We start from the raw sequence: 20610 nt of genomic DNA on the forward strand, positions 1-20610 counted from the left end.
TATAGTTTTTATTTATTTATTAATTACCCCTAAATTCAATCTGGTATGCTAGAGGTTATTTTTTTTTATTAATAACAAACAGTCTTATAAAACATAAGTATATAGAGTAACATTCTTCTATATCTAGTAATAGACTTATAGTTTCCTATATGTAAACAAATATTATAATAAAAACTTATTACTACGTATAAATGACATGCATATGTACTAGTATGTGTGACGAGATATGTGAGGAAATCTTAATTTAGCTGGTCATACAGGTGTTTATTATTTTAAAGAAGAAAAAACTAATTTTTTAAGTTTAGGTTATTGTAGATTTGAGATTGTAGTTTTTACCAAAGATCACCAAGCGGGTCAAAAAGTTGCCGAAAACACCTCGCGTGATTTGTGCTTCAAATTGTATATTCGAGCGATAGAGGCAGACAAGAGGCGGTCTTATCACTAAAGAGCAATCTCTTCCAGACCACCTTTGGGTAGCGGAACAAGAGAATTTTAGAATTTAATGAAAAAAAAAACTAGGCGTGTTGGGGATTTTTCTATAATTCAGTCAAATCTAAAACAGGATGAATATTCGGCCGGGGGGCAAAACAATATAGCGGACGTAAATGAGATAATTTGTGCCGCAGAGCATTTTATAACGGTACCTAATGTTTGTTTAAAACCTGCTTATTGCCCAATTCAGCGGATGCTACAACCCGACCGACCGCTCCGTAATCTTCACTATCAAGTTCCATCCAAACTTGGCCGAAACCAAGAATGTCACAAAATTTGCATAAGTATATTCTCTATTTATGATATCTAAGTGTGTCGCGTCGTCGCGTCCGCTTCCTACGCCTTATCTCTTGAATATTTAATCTGGATGAGGGCCATTTGGCTCTCAATGAGGTTAAAACTGCGAAATTTCGCAACAGTAAGCGATGAAGTTTATAGTAAAAATAACATCTTTGTACAAAATGCATGATTGTATACAGTCACCGACGGTACACAAATAATCAAAATAAAATAAAAAGAATAGTAGTACGTCTCTTTCTCGCCCCAAAGTTAGAGGGAGAGGTCGCTCTCGTGTCATATTTTCCGCGGCTAACTTCACACTGCACTATGTGCGTCATGTTGGCTGCATTATAATAACAATGGGGCGGGGTTGGTAGCAAAACAGCGCTGAAGCGCTTTAGTATTTTCCTTTTATAAATTACCACAGATTGTCAAAGGCAGATGTTAAAGCGCTGCAGCAAGGAGGTCGCAATGTGGGCGAGTTGTGTAAACTTTTTTTATGAGGCTTACGTATCGTGTCGTCCGGACGGGCGCATAGCGTTACATTATTATCTCAACATTTTTTCGCATTCATCACCAGATTTACAGCTAAATATGGATTTCAGTGTCAAAAACACGTGTAAAACATCTGCAGTGCTTTAGTTTAGTGCAGCTGTGCGCCAGTGCGTGACGAGCACGCATCGCCAAGGGATTCACATTAATTATGTGAGCGTCGAAGAACCATTTCAAGTATGCGATAACACGCCCTCATCTTACTTAGCAAACTGGACACATTTAAGACGTGACTCAATTATAATTACAACATTGCGTGCAAGACTAATATAAAATCAATACTCGGGGACTGATTATCTCAACTGCAGTCTCATTTCCTCTTGCCGTTTCATATCCAATCGAGGTAATGAGGACAAAATTAACCCAGTTAAGAGTAAGAGTGTAATTTGCGTTGTTACGTCAATAATTAATTACCAAAAAATTAGGGCCTTGGCGGTCGTTTTCGAATTTAGTTCCTTTGCCTGCCGGCAGAGCGCGCGTCCTCGACGTTGTCGCGCCTGCGCGCAGTCTGCGCTTACTTCGCGTCGGAGCACCGTGCTGCAGCAGCCACCGGGGCTCCCGTGGAGTCCTAAAACTATAATCTTTCTCAATTAGTGCTTCGTCAGTGTTTTAGTGTAGTGCAGTGTTATTGTTTTAGTGGATACAAGTATTTTCGTGCGGATCTGAGTGGTGGAGTGTTGCGGCGCAAATCGATATCGGAAGTGATGGCGCAGCAAACATGAGCCAGGGAGGTTCTCGGAGGCCTTACTCGCGCGGGGGCCCGCGCTGGCACCCGCGCTACAAGGATTACTGGGATTACGAGCAAAACTACAGGTCAGTATAGTCTTTAAGACCGCGGGTTGCGCTTGGAGCTCGTTCACTTTCGCTTCCTCGCTATACGTAGGTATGTGGTTTCACTCTCGCGAAGCGTTTTCCGTAATTGATGTGCCATGGTCGCGATAGCCAATCGTGAGCCTGATAATTTCCGAGATAAATTTAACACGTTCCTATTTCGAACAACACTAACAGACAAAAAATACCAGTCTGTTCGCATTCGTCACAAAAATGACTAATAAAATAAATGTACAACTCAGTTGCGTACGTCTGACTGGTCTTTTACTTTGTAGCTAGAATGAAGTGACACAAATAACTTGTTTATTAACTTTGGCTTATTATTGTAGCATTTAATGTTTATGCAATTTTTCTCTAATTAAACGTTACGGTGTTTAATAATTGTTTTGTAAACACTTTAACCTGTCGGATCCCAAGACTCAAATCTGAGCCACAAAGGTTAGTGACCTTTCATACAAACAACATTTTTTTTGTATGAAAAGTCACTAACCTTTTGTGGCTCAGATTTCAGCCGTGGGATCCGACAGGTTAATGAATGAGTCATACTTTTTATTATCTTTATCAAGTAGAAATAAAAGATAACACAAATATTATATACTAAGTCATTCAGCTCTTGGTCTATGAGTGGGAGTGGATATCTGAAAAAAAGATTGTAGACATAGATCTATGTCTATGATCATTTCTTTTTATTTTTTCTTGTATTTAGACTATGCCTGCTTTTTTTGCCATATTTATGTCACCAGGATAAAATAGAAGGATAGCTGTGAAAGGAGTTTGATAGCCTATTACAATAGAAAATAAATAAACCGGCAGTGGCAGAGTTGCCCCAAGGCCCTGTAGGCCCGGGCCTAGGGCGGCAAATTGTGTCAAAAAATTTGCTGATGATAATAAGAAATAACTCAAATATAGTCAATATGATAGGTGCTGCGAAAGGGGCGGCTATAGGACCTGGGGCCTATGGGGGCACAGACTGCAAATCCGCCGCTATAAACTGGGCAAGTGCGAGTTGGACTCGCCCACCAAGGGTTCCGTACTTATTATTATTTGTTGTTATAGCGGCAACAGAAATACATCATCTGTGAAAATTTCAACTATCTAGCTGTACCGGTTCATGAGATAGCCTGGTGACAGACAGACGAGAATGATTATAACTCAAGGCATTGTTTTAAGGGGGTCATCCATTAATAGGGATGTTTCCTCTACTTAAAATCAGTTATTTCACACCATACACGGAATAAAGCACCAGATAATAATTAGAAAAACATAGACAGCAGTTATTTTTAAGCACTATTTCTATTTAATATATCGGATTGAAATATAAAAAGTAGGTGAGTTGACTGTGACGTCACTACATTCGTTTTCATATAAATTCCATATTAGCAAATCGTTTTGACAGTTCTAAAAAAGAAGCTAATTTGACTAGTAGGAATGTAGCCTATTACATCACACAAAATTTAGATTTTTCTAAAGTCCCTTCCCGCATGTCACACTTTTTCATAGTAAAAAGATGTCATTAATACATACTGTACTGTCACACTTGGGTAAATTTTGTACAAAAATGTGTGTGCTCATACTGCTCATACATAAAATGTTGTAATCATAAAACACACACAGAATAGACAGATTCGTTTGGCTTTACCTGACACCCCACAAACTAGAAATATGTTTCTAACGCTACGTCTTACGTAGGCGAACAACGCGCGAACGCGGCGCGGCGCGGCGCGGCGGCGGCGCGCCGCCTGACATTCGCGTGCAAATCGCGCCGCACCGCGTTCGCAACGAGATCGCTTACGTAGGACACTTCTATGGGCATCAAAGGATTGATTTCGCCGCGCCGCGCCGCGCCGCGTTCGCGCGTTGTTCGCCTACGTAAGACGTAGCGTTACACACACCAGAAAAATACAATTTGATCTTTATACCAACACACTACGATCCATATTATACATATAAATAAACCCAAAAAACGTATCAGACTGGCCAACGCATTGAATTCACAAATATGTAAACGATAGACTTCTTATTCCAACATAATATAGTCCATTATAGTGTACATATTTATGAACCCACCTTGTGACGTATCCGTCCGTCTCTCGCGCAGGTAGTAAGGTCGGCGACCGCGCCCTAAATAGGACGGCATCTGTAGTGTGGGCCCACCCTTATGGGAGTATGCAGACACCAGGCCCCTGTTTCACCAACGTGACAGGTGCGACGAATTGTAAAATCACTGTTGCTGACGTCACAGGCATCCATGAACTACGGTTACCGCTTACCATCGGGCGGGCCGTATTTCTGTTTGCCACCATCATTGTATTATTAAAAAAAACTTTATGATATGACAAAAAGTTTATGACAATTGTCACAAGAAACACTACAATTGTCACGAAATTCCGACATATAACTCATTACCTGTCAAGAATTACCTACAATTCTTCTAAATCTTTGACAATTGTCAGAAACTTCGCAGGAGAAATATCTGTTTTTTACCGATATAATAAAGTTTTTTTAAATAATACAATGATGGTGGCAAACAGGAATACGGCCCGCCCGATGGTAAGTGGTAATCGGAGCCCATGGATGCCTGTGACGTCAGCAACAGTGATTTTACAATTCGTCGCACCTGTCACCGATGTGAAATTGGGGCCAGCTTTCATGGTTATTCGCGGACGGTCTAGAACGTAAAATGACTAGTGTAACATTTTGCCTATATCGCTCTTAGTCTACATCGCGAACGGTCTAGAATGCCTTCATCATTTTCGACGTTTTATCTTTACGTTAGTGATGTCGACGGAGCCCCGCTACCGCGGGGCTCCTATTCTGTGCTGTTTGGCCATCGGCCATTTGAAGATAACTAACGAACCTGACCTACCCAAGTGATATAAAAAAGTGGTAATTTTGCGTTTCTAGACCGTTCGCGATGTAGACTAAAAGGGATATAGGCAAAATATTACACTAGTTATTTTAGGTTCTAGACCTTCCGCGACTATACCGCATTCATATAAATACAGATAAAAGTAGTACCAGTGGGGAGACACTCCTCACTTCGGTTGAACTCGGCTCCGTTCGGCTCAGCATTGCTCCGTGCAATTATTAGGGTTGGCACCACTTGACTTCCTTTCGCGTGCACGACCACAGATAACTAGATAAGATAATCACTTGAATTTTGACAAGCCTAAATATTCGAAAGTGATAGTGCCATATATTGGAAAGGGACAGCATGATTCTGCCCTGAGTCGCTGTCAAACTTCGGGTCAGTAGGAAGCGTCCTTTCTGTACGGCAGTACTATTATTTATTCTGTATGATAATACTATTACTTATTCTGTGACGAAACCAGTGTTGCCAACTTGGCATAATTGATGCCAGATCTGGCATATTTTCACTTGCTTTGGCACCAAAATTTTCCATTTAGCATCTGGCATATTTTTTTGCATAATTTAGTCTAAGCCAAGTTTGCACCAACTTGGCAGCAACAATATGCGCCGTCGCCTTATGTGGTTCATATTTTCATATGAATTTTGACTTTTGTGGACGGATGGACGTCGACGGACTATATAAAGTTGGTCAAGCAGATCTTGTCAGTAGAAAAAGGCGGCAAATTTGGAAAATGTATGTGTTTTAAGTATCTAATTTCAAGTTGATATTTTAGCATTTTTTTTAGCATATTCCAAAAAACTTGGCATAATCGAGACATTAGTCTAGCATTTTTTCAAAATCCGAGTTGGCAACACTGGACGAAACTAAATATTCGCCCCTCCTAGTGAACCCATAGAGCAGAGCGTGACGCGTCCGCTCCCGACTTCCTTACTTCGCTTGACCGTTCGTAGACCTAATGTCGTTGTAATAAGGTCTACAATAGATCAGCTGATTGTAACGATGGCAGCCAAGTTCACATCCTCCGTACGGATGTGTGGTGTCAACGTTATCTAGTATATAAAGGGTGATGCACACTTAAAGGTTCCGTCACACAAGCGCGTATTCTACAATCTACAATATGTATAAGAAAAAAAACCGGGCAAGTGCGAGTCGGACTTGCGCACGAAGGGTTCCGTGCCATAATGCAAAAAAAAACGGTCACCCATCCAAGTACTGACCACCCCCGACGTTGCTTAACTTTGGTCAAAAATCACGTTTGTTGTATGGGAGCCCCATTTAAATCTTTATTTTATTCTGAGTTTTTTAGTATTTGTTGTTATAGGGGCAACAGAAATACATCATCTGTGAAAATTTCAACTGTCTAGCTATCACGGTTCGTGAGATACAGCCTGGTGACAGACGGACGGACGGACGGACAGCGAAGTCTTAGTAATAGGGTCCCGTTACTCCCGTTTTACCCTTTGGGTACGGAACCCTAAAAAAAGAATACAATATTTCAGTTGTAATATGTACCTAACAATAAGAGAGAAGTTCAATCTACTTTGTTTTAATTACTTTAATACAATTTATATTGAGAAGTTACATGTACATAGGGGTGTCTAGGGTACACCCACAGGGTTGGTATTTTAGCCAGCTTAAAAGTGTTTCAGTCTCCTGGTAAGTTTGTGTTTGGAGCCAGGTTAATAACTTAGATTATCTTGGAATCGTAGCTCTAAAGGCCTGTGCACACCGGCTGCGTGTGCGTGACGTGCGCGTGCGGCGTTGTAGTATACAGATCCTTATGAGAGACGGCACACCGCTTGCGTGACGTGTGCGTGTGCGGCTCCAACATTTTAGCGCACGCGCACGTGCACGTCATGCGCATGCATGCCGGTGTGCACAGAGGGCCTACAGCGAACCACGTTCGATGCGTTGCCTCCCTGTCACACTTACGTACAAAATTACAAGTGCGACAGAGAGGCAATCCGTCGAACGTGGTTCGCGGTAGGCCCACAGACCTTAAGGTCGAAGTAAATAAGTTTTCTAGCCTTAGAGAAACCTAGGTATTTGTCGGGATATATCGTGTGGCGGCAAGGAAGCCCCATTAAAGGGATGTTGAGAATTATGAGAATTAAAACTACAATAAAAGTAAAAAACACCGAGGGTTCCGTACTTTTTAGTATTTGTTGTTATAGCGGCAACGGAAATACATCATCTGTGAAAATTTCAACTGTCTAGCTATCACGGTTCATGAGATACAGCCTGGTGATAGACAGACGGACAGTGAAGTCTTTGTAATCATCATCATCATCATCTCAGCCATAAGACGTCCACTGCTGAACATAGGCCTCCCCCTTATCTTGTATATTACTTTATCCTTAGGGTACGGAACCCTAAAAAGTGAATAGCATAAAAAGTAAAGAACAAAGCGCCTAGCAACGTCGACAGAGGTCGACCAACGCGGAAACTCGCAAGGTCTCCTTTGCTTCCTCCATTGCTGAAACCATAGATTAAAGGCTCCGTCACACAGGCGTGTTTTGCGGGCGGCGCGTGACATACAAAACGCTCACGCCCCGCCCGGAAAAACGCGCCTGAGTGACGGAACCTTTATATTTCCTTAAAGGCTTCGTCACACAGGTGCGTTTTCACACTCAACACACAACAACAACTGGCTTAAGGAGCCATTTGAGGGTAGATTTTGTTTACTTTTATTTAAATACCTAAAGATACAGAGTATAAAGGCCGATTCGATCTCCTTCAGTCGAAGCTAGGGTTGCCAGATCGAAAGGCGCTATTATCGGGAAACACTGTAAATTTTTCGGGATTTTGGGACTTAAGTCGGGGAAAAAAAATACATTCAAATTAAAGTAATTGTACTAAAAACAACGATATTTTACATTATTGGCACTACGTCAACTCGCTCGCTCGACGCCAGTTCGGAACTTGAAATTATTGTTTTATAACGTGAAGCTGTTTTTCGGGACAGTTTACACTTTGTCGGGAATCGGGAACACATGCTAAAAATCGGGAGAATTCCGCCAAATCCCGGCCATCTGGCAACCCTAGTCGAACCCGAGTAGCGAATCGAAACCAGTTTTTTTTTTTATCTCATATCCTAAAATAACTCATTTGTCATACACATATATGACGTCACGCGGTCGTAGTGAAGGATATACGTGCAATAATGTACGATGTGTGTAAATAATACGTGGCCGAGGCAAGGTCGTACTAATGGAGGTGTCTGAAACTCCGTGTTGCCTAGCCGTCACACTTACGTACGAATTTACAAGTGCGACAGAGAGGCAACACGTCGAACGTGGTACGCGTAGGCCCTTAGGCCGTGGATTCTCGTTGCTGGCGAACCGAAAAATTCACCGATTCTATAAGACGTGTATTTTAATCTAGACACGCGGCAGCGTGTCAAGCCAAGTTCAAGCAAAGGAACTGGCTAGCCAGCGCCGAGTGTAATATTACACGAACCACTTGGTGCCACTTTTGACCCTTCTATAACTCAAAACCTCTTTAACGTAAACACATAAAACTACGTGTGTTTAATTATATCCATAAGGACATCTAGAAGCCCAAATTTCATGAAGCTAGCTCATAACAATACTTCCTTGAAACACAGACATATTAAATATAATTTAGATAAAACAAAATCCGTCGAAGATCGTGCGATAAAGTATTAAAAAATACACAAAATAGTTCTTTACTTATAGATGACACACTGAGAGAAAAGTACAACAAAAATACACTTAGAATTACAAAAATAAACTTAATCCGGGGACAAGGAGAGTTAACTAATAGGAACAAATTGACTTTTGCAATTTCTATTAGTTCTTGCAATTTCTATTATCTGTTTGCTGAAATTATATTTGGGATTACTGAGCTGTTTGTAGAAATAAATAAACTTTACAGAAATAGTGAAACGTCCATAATTATTACTAAAACTTAATTTTTTCTCCCAGTACAGAACTGTTTTTTTATTCCTGGTGATGATTTTTCTCTCTGTGCAGGAAAACCTATTAGAAATGTGCAGTCAAGCGTGAGTCGGACTTAATGTACGGAATCCTTGGAACGCGAGTCCGACTAGCACTTGGCCGGTTTTTGACGTCTTGCAGTTGTGGACTCTACTATGTAGACAAAGTTAATATTTCACAGTAAGGACGCTTGGACGCCATATTTGTACACTCGAGTGCACATATGCCAGGCGTCGGCACCATATGGCATCGCCGGATATGTACACTTTCTTATCCGTCCACCGTTCACAATGTTAACCGATTATAAACTTTATTGCAATGCTATAAGGTCCATCGATGGCCAGCTGCTGTTAGTACAGTCAGACTCAGTGACGCTGACGCCCAAATATATCGGCCAAACTCGGCTCCGCTCGGCTCAGAGGGGCTACCGCGAAAACCGAAATTCGCAAATTGCGGGGATCTTTCTCTTTTACTCCAATGAAGGCGTAATAAGAGTGACAGAGAAAGATGCCCGCAATTTGCGAACTTCGATTTTCGCGGTTATAGCCCAGCATTGCTCCGAGCAATTATTAGGGTTGGCGCCACTTGACTTCCTTTTGCGTGCACGACCACAGATAAGATAATCACTTGAATTTTGACAACCCTAAATTGCCTACCACCACGGAGTGGGTGCCCCATGAGTCTAACCGGAGATCCGGCAGACCTCGTCGGCGATGGCGGGATAACTTAGACTCCTTTTTGAGCGACTGGCCAGATGCAGTTCAAAATCGGGAGGAATGGAAGAAGAGGGGGGGAGGCCTTTGCACCATTCACTAACCCGGAGGTTAACCGGTTAAACCTGGAGTTACCATGGTTACCAGTACAATTTCACATTTTATTATCGGTTTAACTGGTTAACCCCGGGTTAGTGGGATGGTGGAAGTGGCGCTAAGTGTATTTTTGTTGTACTTTTCTCTCAGTGTAGCACAGAAATCAAGTTTCCATGACCGTACTCCGCAGTGATCTTCTATTGACCCGCCGCAGGTATGCGTTTTTGTACCCGTTTTTTGCTTCAGTACTTTTGAAACGGCAAATATGCGCTGCTGATTTTTTGTACAAAGTATAACAGCCGGCTACGAACTATTCTAATAAATTTTATCTAACTTCAGGTAGCGCTTAATAAAAAAAAACCGGGCAAGTGCGAGTCGGACTCGCGCACGAAGGGTTCCGTACCATAATGAAAAAAAAAATGCAAAAAATAACGGTCACCCATCCAAGTACTGACCACGCCCGACGTTGCTTAACTTTGGTCAAAAATCACGTTTGTTGTATGGGAGCCCCATTTAAATCTTTATTTTATTCTGTTTTTAGTAGTTATTTGTTGTTATAGCGGCAACAGAAATACATCATCTGTGACAATTTCAACTGTCTAGCTATCACGGTTCGTGAGATACAGCCTGGTGACAGACAGACGGACGGACGGACGGCCGGACGGACAGCGAAGTCTTAGTAATAGGGTCCCGTTTTACCTTTTGGGTACGGAACTCTAAAAATATGGCACCATTATAGAAATACATTGCCCACCCACATCAAGGTACTTTTTGCCACATTCTGCTACGCCTGCATGTGTCTTGGTGTGAATTATTTAGAAACACAGATGTGTTTTGTGTTCAGACAAACATTACCTCACGGGGTTTGGGGGGGGGGGGGGGGGGCGAAATAGTGGGCCAACGTGTAGACGAACCATCACATTGTGCACTAAAGTTTCGTTTTTTAGCGCAAACGATTCTCGGCTATATCCCCTGCACTGCACTGCATTTTTTAACAAATGTCGACGCAGACGCAAGCGACCTCTGCAATAAAGCTTGCTGGGCCCTATTTCACCAACGTGACAAATGTCGCATTTGTCGACATCACTGTTACTGACGTCACAGGCCTCCATAGACTACAGTAACCGCTTACCATCAGACGGATATATATGCTTCAGGTATAAGACTAAAATCCAATTAGAAACTATACGCAAACGGAATCCCAGGAACACCAACTGGTTAGCATTCAAAAGTGACCTGGAGGTGGAACTGGGAGACCCTAAAGGCAAGTTAAACTCTATTATTGACATAGAACTTGAAACAGACAGAATAGCACAAGCTGTCTATACAGCTTGGACAAACAACTGCCCGGAAAAGAAAATCCTGGCGAAGAAGGTGCCCTGGTGGAACCCGGAGATTGCAAAACTCCGGAAGGAAACCAGAGCTGTCTTCAATGATGCTAAAAGGACCAATGACTTCGAGCATTACGCGCGAAAACTCACGGAATACAGCAAAGCTGTGAGGAAAGCAAAAAGGAAAGCATGGATGAACCATTGCGATCAAATCAGGTCCATACCGGAAGGCATGAGACTTACAAAGGCACTAGCTGCAACAAAGTCAGTTCCACTCACTTCCATCAGAAGAAGTGACGGAAGAATGACTGAAACGGGGCTAGAAACCCTCAAAGTTATGTGTGACACACACTTCCCAGGCTCGATAATACATCAGAGCGTAACGGACGATGTAGCAACCGGTGCAATGGAACAATCCATCAGCACGACCAGGTACAACTGGGACACGTCTAAAAAGGTAGTAGATCACGATAAGATACAATGGGCACTATCCACATTTCAACCATACAAAGCCCCGGGGCCAGATGGAATCTACCCCATACTACTACAAGAGGGCGCTAATGTACTAATACCGCACTTAGGTAGACTGTACAGAGCGTGCATAGCCTTCGGACACGTACCGCGTGTGTGGAGGATGGTAAAGGTAACGTACTTGCCTAAACCAGGCAAAGCAGATTACACAGAAGCCAAATCATACAGGCCGATAAGTCTGTCATCGTTTTTCCTCAAAACACTGGAGAAACTGGTAGACAGACACATAAGGGATGGTCCTCTTAAGAGGCATCCGCTGCACCAATTGCAGTGTGCGTATCAGCCGGGTAAATCGACTGAAACGGCACTACACCTGGTGACAACCAGAGCGGAACAGGCGATAGAGAACAAAGAACTATGTCTGGCCACTTTTATAGACGTGGAGGGGGCATTTGACCGCACCACGTATCAGGCAATCAATATTGCAGCATCTAAACATGGCATAGAACCAACAATCTGTAGATGGATTGGTACTATGCTAAATAGCCGACTAATAAAATCCTCCCTTATGGGAGATGAAATATTAGCTACGGCTACGAAGGGTTGTCCACAGGGTGGGGTTCTCTCACCAACTCTCTGGAGTCTGGTAGTTAACTCACTGTTGGAAGAACTAAACAAAGGCCCAATACATACGGTAGGGTACGCAGATGATTTAGTGATTCTTGTAAACGGGAAATTCCCGGGAACAGTATCGGAAATCATGAATAAAGCACTGAAGCAAGTGGAAAGATGGTGCAACTGTCATCAACTCTCCATAAACCCAGGCAAAACAGTAGTAATACCGTTTACCAGGAAAAAGACCCTTAATGGCATGAAGCAGCTGAAGCTTTATGGAAGGGTACTGGAAATGTCCAATGAAGTGAAATATCTAGGCGTTACACTAGATAAAGAGCTGAACTGGAGAAAGCATGTCGAACTAACAACCACCAAGGCACTTAGAGTGTTTGGAATGTGTAGATCGGCTTATGGCAAAACGTGGGGTCTAAACCCAAAGGTACTAAGATGGATCTATACCATGATGGTAAGGCCTATCATCTTGTACGGATGCCTGGCATGGTGGCCAAGGACACTAAAGAGCACATGCAGGGATGCCCTTATGAAAATACAAAGAACGGCATGCATGGCTATTACTGGTGCGTTTAGAACGACGCCAACAGCGGCGATGGAGGTACTGCTAGACCTCTCGCCGCTACACCTAGTGATACAATCTGAGGCGCGGAAATCGCTACACAGGTTGACCCTAACAGGACTCTGGAGCGATAGCAAGCCAAAGACCAAACACACAAACATGGAATGCGACAATTTCATGGAAAGGATTACGGACATGGGCTGCGATAAGATGCAACCCAAGTTTGTGTTCCATAAGAATTTTAACGTTAAAATTCCAACAAGGGCTGAGTGGACCGAAGGTCTTGAAGCACCAATCTCTGATGTAAACGACATTATATGGTACACAGATGGGTCTAAGACAGAATCTGGTACGGGGGCAGGCATTTATGCAAATGACTTTAGTAGTAGCATAAGCATGGGCAATTACGCCACTGTCTTCCAAGCCGAGACATTCGCTATAATTGCCTGTGTTCATGAGAATATAGTTAGGCGAACCCAAGGGAAGAATATCTATATACTCAGCGACAGTCAGGCCGCTCTCAAAGCGCTCGAAGCTCCCAGAGTGGACTCTAGACTGGTATATAATGGCGTCCAAGCTCTGAACCAGCTTGGAAGGCAAAACAGGGTGCAACTGGTATGGATCCCAGGGCACGAGGGATTCATAGGCAATGAAAATGCAGATGAACTCGCCAGAGCCGGATCTGTAAGTAACCTTATAGGTCCGGAACCATTCGTGGGGCTCTCACAGGGAACCATCACAACGGCTATTAAAGACCATACCAAGACTAAACACCAGGAAGAATGGGATAGTCTGACGGGTCTAAAGCATGCAAAGCTCTTTATGCAAGGAATAGACTCCGGCTGGAGCAAAAAGCTTTGGAAACTTAGCAAAAGACAACTCCAAATCATAACGGGGGTGTTTACTGGCCACTACGGGGTCAAAGGATTTCTGGCCAAGATGGGACACTCTGACAACACCGATTGTCGTATGTGTGGCGAAGAGGAAGAGACAGTAAGACACTTAATGTGTGAATGTCACGCCCTCGCCAGACAAAGAATGAAGGACTTTGGAGCAGGATACCTGGAACCAAAGGACTTTAAAACGCTACCCATGAGCTCCATCATCCGACACATGGATATGGTGGGAAAAGCTCTTGAGTAGTTGACGGATCTCTTCTAGGGGGTAACTGCACAAAAGATCCCTATGGGTCGAAGTGTATCCGCAAGGGCCCCCGAAAACAATAAGATAAGATAAGATAAGATACCATCAGACGGGCGGTGTGGTTGTTTGCCACCAACATGTTAATAAAAAAAAAACTCCATTATATCGCCAGTAAATATGTACTTATTTTGCGAAGCTAATGACAATTGTCACAAGAAATACGACAGTTGTCACGAAATTCCGACACAGAACTCATTTGCTGTCAAGAATTACCGAAAGTTCTTTGAAATCTTGTGACAATTGTCATCATTATCATCATAAACATCACAAGAGAAATAGCTGTTTTTTGCCGATATATTAAAGTATTTTTTAAATAATACAATGACGGTGACAAACAGGAATACGGCCCGCCCGATGGTAATGGATGCCTGTGACGTCAGCAACAATGAGACTTGTCGAATTGTCGCACCTGTCACGTTGGTGAAATAGGGGCCTGGTGGTGTTTATGTTTTTAATGTCAACGCGCCGGGAGCGACGACCGCACGTACCACACAAGCCGGCAGGACGTTTGCCTTGGCTTCACTCATACAATCAACGCACCCAACTAACTATACAGTCCTTGATTAACCTCTACCCGCCCATACGTCAAACCTTGCCAAGCAAATAGAAACTTTATTTTGTCAACACAAAGTTCAAATTAGAATGGAACAGGAGACCTTTTTATAGGACTCTGGGCGGCTAGAGGTAAAGCAAGTATACTTGGGAGGGCCGTTTTAAACTATGCTGGGGCCCCTGCACATAAGAATTTGGGGCCCTTTTGGGAAGTAAAGAATTAAAGTATCATTTTTCTACTATGATCTTCTATTATATGAGTGGTCTGTTACTGTCTGTCCTTCGGGGCCCCCTGAGGATTGGGGCCCTGGGCTTGCCCTCCTGCCACGGCCCTTAGGCCCCGTGTTCCATGGGTGAAGACGGTACTGCTTGGGAGCCACTAAAGACGAGAGTGGAGGACCCACGCGAAATCGCATTTTCATACAAACGTAGTCCTCATTTTGCTCTCTGAATATAAACATTATTGAAAACATTTTTACACAATCTGTTGTATATCGATTCAAATCAACCACGGTCATGCCATTTTTTCGAACTTTTAATTATTATAAATGTTAGGAGCATTTAAAAATTTGTGTGAAATCGGTTTTTCGCTCCTAATTTTTACAATTCAAAAAATCTAAAAAAGTCAAACGTAGGGGCGTAGCTACGGTTAATATTTACGAGTCAGGTAGTAGGTTTACATGTCTATAAGGATCCAGCAAGGGAAAAGTTACCTGTACACCATAAACTCCATTCTATTTTGTGAATGTCTACATAAAAGATTGAGTTTTTTGACCCAACTGTACTTACGTATCCTATATATCTTTTCCCCAGGTGTTCACAGTTTACGCTCGTTCGTTTTTGCTTATGCCATGTTCTATGTTATCGCCACCTGGCGCACAGATGGCGCCCGCACACTTCCATCGTCAAAACGACGTATGCCATTATAGAACTCGTATAGTCACGACATTTTGTAAATTATACAGTGTGGAAAGATAAGTCGGGCCCTGAAGGGAAACTACCTTAAATACGAATTTATAAAAATCTTTAAATGTAGTTTAGTTTCTTTTAAAAAATAAAGGAATGTCTCCTATAAGTAAAATGAGCCAGCTTAAAGGATTTAAGGTAGTTTCCCTCCAGGGCCCGACTTATCTTTCCACACTGTATAGTAGAATAGTTGGTGTTACTTTGGAAAGAATTGTTTAAGAAACTGGTGTGTAGATATGACCTTTTGTGAAATACCGAGCGATGGTTGGTGTTACTTATGAAAAAGGCTTAAAGAAAATGGTATGAATGCAAGCTCTTTTGATGTCAATATCATAGAGTGGATAACTGGATACTACTTTCAGAAAAACATAAGGCATTATAAAACTAAACTGATACGATGTTGCTAAGTTACATTAGCATGTTTATAACTTTCAAAACGCCATATTTCATTTTGGACTCTACATGGAGATACGAAGTTTTGGTGCAGTACGGTTAATAAAGGCAGGTGAAACTCCTGACTTCGGCCAAACTCGGCTCCACTCGGCTCAGCATTGCTCCGAGCAATTATTAGGGTTGACACCACTTGACTTCCTTTTGCGTGCACATACCACAGATAAGATAAGCACTTGAATTTTGACAACCCTAAATAGCCGAAAGGGATAGTGCCATATGTTAGAAAGCATAGCATGATTCGATCCTGAACCGCTGTCAAACTTCGGTTTTGTAGGAAGTTTCCTTTCTGTACGGTAGTCCTATTATTTATTCTGTGGTAAAGGTGTAAAAACAAAGAGGTTTGTTTACAATGAGGTCCTTTACCCGCATCAAGGTGCGCTCTACAATTAACTATCTGTAGGCCGTTGTCCGACTTGTATTACATTTTAATTGTATGTATGTATATGTATTGTTATTGTGAAATCTTGCCGGCATTGAAATAGGTAGCTGAATATAAACATCGTATGTACGAGGTTAAACAAAATTATTTTAAAGGCTTCGTCCTTCAGGCGCGCCCGCTCACGCCCCGCCGGGAACACGCGCGTGTGTGACGAAGCCTTTTAAGAGTTTTCTGTACTTGAACTATTATCTGTTCACTAAAACCTTGAGCTAGTTACTTGCCTTTAAATAACTTAATGGTAAAAGTGTCACGGGATATGATGGTCGTTCTCGTCTACGTGATAGCGTGATAAAACGGTGTCCATCACTTTCTATCCCGCGGTGTTAAAAAGTGACAGTTATTTTATCACGTGGATAAAGCCATCCATAATACGCCGGCTGTACTTGAACTACATTATCTATTCACTAAAACCTTGCGCTAGATACTTGCCTCTAAAAACTTAATGGTAAAGGTGTCACGGGCCCGACGCTTCGGCGAGCGGCCGAAGGTCGCTGTGGTCTCAACTTGAGGCCTGTGCACACCGGCTTGCGTGTGCGTGACGTGAACGTGCGCGTGAGGTGTTGTAATATACAGATCCTTATGAGAGACGGCACACAGACAGACGCACGAGTGATCCTAATATAAGGGTTCCGTTTTTTCGGGTTACCTTTATTTTGCCGTCAATTTTTCTGCAGATTTTCGTTTCACACAAAATTTTTCAAGTAATTTCAAATCGCAAAATAATCTTCACATAGAATGTTTAATTACTTCAAATAATTTTAGTACGGATTAGTTATCTTTCACCAAAAATTTGAAACATTAGTTTTGTTTCAAGAACAATTTTTTCATGTAATTTCATTTCACAGAATCATTGATCTGTAGAAAAGTCACTTCTTATAAATACAGTTCACCAAAATTGAATATACAGAATAGTCATTTAGTCGAATTTTATTTATTTAGTCGTTAATTTAACGCAATCTGCTTCTCTGGAAGGAATTCGTTTTTAGGGGTTGCTGTTCTAACCTAACCCACTTTTCAAGGGTTCGTTTTCTTAGAGGTTGCAACTCTAAAGTAACCTTTAACTCCTTCACAAATAAAGAATCTCTCTCTCTCTCTCTCTCTCTCTCTCTCCTTTTTAGGGTTCCGTACCCAAAGGGTAAAACGGGACCCTATTACTAAGACTTCGCTGTCCGTCCGTCCGTCCGTCCGTCCCTCTGTCTGTCACCAGGCTGTATCTCACGAACCGTGATAGCTAGACAGTTGAAATTTTCACAGATGATGTATTTCTGTTGCCGCTATAACAACAAATACTAAAAACAGAATAAAATAAAGATTTAAATGGCGCTCCCATACAACAAACGTGATTTTTGACCAAAATTAAGCAACGTCGGGAGTGGTCAGTACTTGGATGGGTGATCGTTTTTTTTTTTTGCTTTTTTTGTTTTTTTTTTGCATTATGGTACGGAACCCTTCGTGCGCGAGTCCGACTCGCACTTGCCCAGTTTTTTTAGAAATTTCAATGAATACTACGAGTATGTGAAAGGTAATTTTATAAAATAATAATTGTTGAAATTAATATTCTGTGAACTGTAGTGTCGCACAAATAATATTCAATGAATAATAATTCTACAGTCAGTCTTTTATTTTATTTAAAAATGCTTGAATAAATATTCTGAATTTTAATCAAGTTACAAAATATGTTTCATTGAAATGAAACAGAATTAATTGTAACAAAAATGTATGATTCGATTATTCTATGAATAATTTTCTGTATAACGAAATTCTGCAAAAAATTTGGCGATAAAATAAGGGTACACCCGTTTTTTCCTTTTGAGGTACGGAACCCTACTAAAGAAGTGTTTTGTAGGAAGTGTTTTAGAGACTCCAAAGATCTGTTTTCGCCGTCGGTCGCAAGGCCAGCGAGGTCTAGTTTGGGCAGCGGTCGCAAACTGGCCCGGCCTTCGAGCTTGGCCGACTTACTGTTACGCCTGCAGCGGATGCTTTTGAGTACAAGGATTTTGCTCACGTGGCCTGTCGACAGAGGGCCTGCCACTTCGAAATTACTTCTTTTCTCTCTTTCGCTCTTTTCTTCAAGCAACAGAGAAGCAGCATGAAATTTATTCATTATTCATTTAAACTTTATTGCACAAAATCTATACAACAAAACAATGTACAAATGGCGGACTTAATGCCAAGTGGCATCGATTTTATGCGGATGTGGATGTTGAAAATAATGCGGGCAACCGCGGAACTTCCGCATTATTTTACTTCCCCTGCCTTACTACTTACTTACTTTACTGCTTTTTACTTTTTTGTGCCTTTGTACTTCTTGCTAATTAGGATTGTTCATTTTTTTTAGACCCCCATTTTTATTTTATGTTCTGAAAATATAGGTTAATTTAAGATACCAATTTGAATGATTTAGTAATTCGTGGCTCAGTTGAATATTTATAATTTATTGAAAATATGAGATACGACTTCTCGTAAATTACATGTCGTCGGCTGATTAGGATAATGCACAAGCAACAACAAGCATTAAAAAAATAGTTGTCATTGTCAATTGATTGTAATGTCACCTGTCGACAATGTCAGTGTCACGTGTTTCTATAAATAACAATCGTCTGGAATGGAAAACTCGTTTATTTTGAATCATTAATTTCAAAATACCTACTCTATAAATTTGAGAAAGCTGATTCCAGAAATCTGCCTAAGTTATATAATATAACTTAGTTTTATTGGAGTATGTATCCATATAGCATCCAACTCCAACCATAACTTGGCTGAAATCTGGGGAGCAAAAATACAAATGTAAGTTACCTACATCATATATATTTTAACTGATTCGATTTGTAAGAAGATTGGATTCATAAAATCGTTACAAGCGTCCATTGCTAAAGGTAGCTTAGCACCCAGTGGGTGCTTTCTACCGGCTTGTCACCATTGTTTGGATATTGTACTACATACTTATACTACTATATTAGGAACATGCCAATTTTGCTAATTATATCCTATTATTTCAGGTCATCGTGATTCCTATTTAGATACAGCTGTGAGATATGTAACTGCACTTGGGCCCAGAACAAAGTTGAGCATTTTGTATTGAAACGAAAGTCATATTAATTATTAATCGTCGTAATACTTTACGACCGTAAATAATGCCTGGGAACAGAGTAAATAACAAACCATACACTTCTCTTCTGGATGGTCAACAAGAAGCCATCATTGTCAGATGCTCGTGCAGAACATGATAAACATACATTTAATGTAAAGTTACTATTTTTTTTGGAAACATATATAACATATTTCCCAAATTAATAAAAAAGTAGGTAAACAAAAACATGTTTTATTATTCACAACTCTTTATTAAGTCTTGTCCACCATGATATCAGCAGCTTGAACTGCAACATGTACCTGGAAATTAGAAATTATATCTTTTTAAAGCAGTTTCAGGCTGAATTTTGAGTATGGCTATGTATTCTTGTATATTCCTTCTTCCTAGTAGGCACCATCTCTGTTTATCGGTTTGCCTTTAGATACTCTGGCTACATTACCACAGAAAATAAATAGATACCACGACCCTACCAATAAAGTGAGCTTTTAAATACTTAATTGTAGTAAATTAATATTAATTTTATACTTACATCAACGTGATTCTCACAGCAATACTGTGTGTAACACTTGAAGTAGGTAGGTATTCCAAGTTTAATTCACGGCACCATCTTTCACGTCGTAGGTCTTCGTGGATTCGAACTATTATTTTTGTGAATCATTCCCACACATAGCAACAAGGTTTTAGATATATTATTAAGCAATGAAATCTACTGTTTAGCTATTAATTATAAATCAAATTGTAACAAACAAGCGCAGCGGTTTAACTGAAAAATTTTGTTATGACAATCGATGACAATGATAACTTTGACAATACGTGAGTGACGGATTTATTTACTATGGTTCGATAACTTTTATTATGCAATGACTTTACATTCAGCCCAGGAGAAGGTCAAACTAAGGTCATAAGGATATTTGTTGAAATATCTTCAATCCTCAATTATTATATCGCAGCAAATGTCGGAAACTGTTTAAAAACCTTATATCTCGAAATGGTTTTCGAAATAGAACATTTGAAAAAAAATGAACAATCCTAATTGTATGTTATTTTTAATATGTCTTTTTGTACAATAAAGAGTTTACTAATACTACTACTATTTTCAACACAACGGATGCGAATATTTG

General features: G+C 41.0%; 1 protein-coding gene across 1 annotated transcript in view; it reads left to right on the plus strand.

The window, feature by feature from the left end:
- The first annotated feature begins 1101 nt into the window (after positions 1-1101).
- Positions 1102-20610, plus strand: part of LOC134676368 (trithorax group protein osa-like) — a 102172-nt gene continuing 82663 nt past the window's right edge. The window contains exon 1 of the mRNA XM_063534726.1: positions 1102-2136. Coding sequence (XP_063390796.1) covers positions 2042-2136 — 95 coding nt within the window. The 5' untranslated portion in view covers positions 1102-2041. The remainder of the gene's footprint in view (positions 2137-20610) is intronic.

The sequence above is a fragment of the Cydia fagiglandana genome, chromosome 24, assembly GCF_963556715.1.
Source record: "Cydia fagiglandana chromosome 24, ilCydFagi1.1, whole genome shotgun sequence".
In the NCBI taxonomy this organism is placed as follows: Eukaryota; Metazoa; Arthropoda; class Insecta; order Lepidoptera; family Tortricidae; genus Cydia; species Cydia fagiglandana.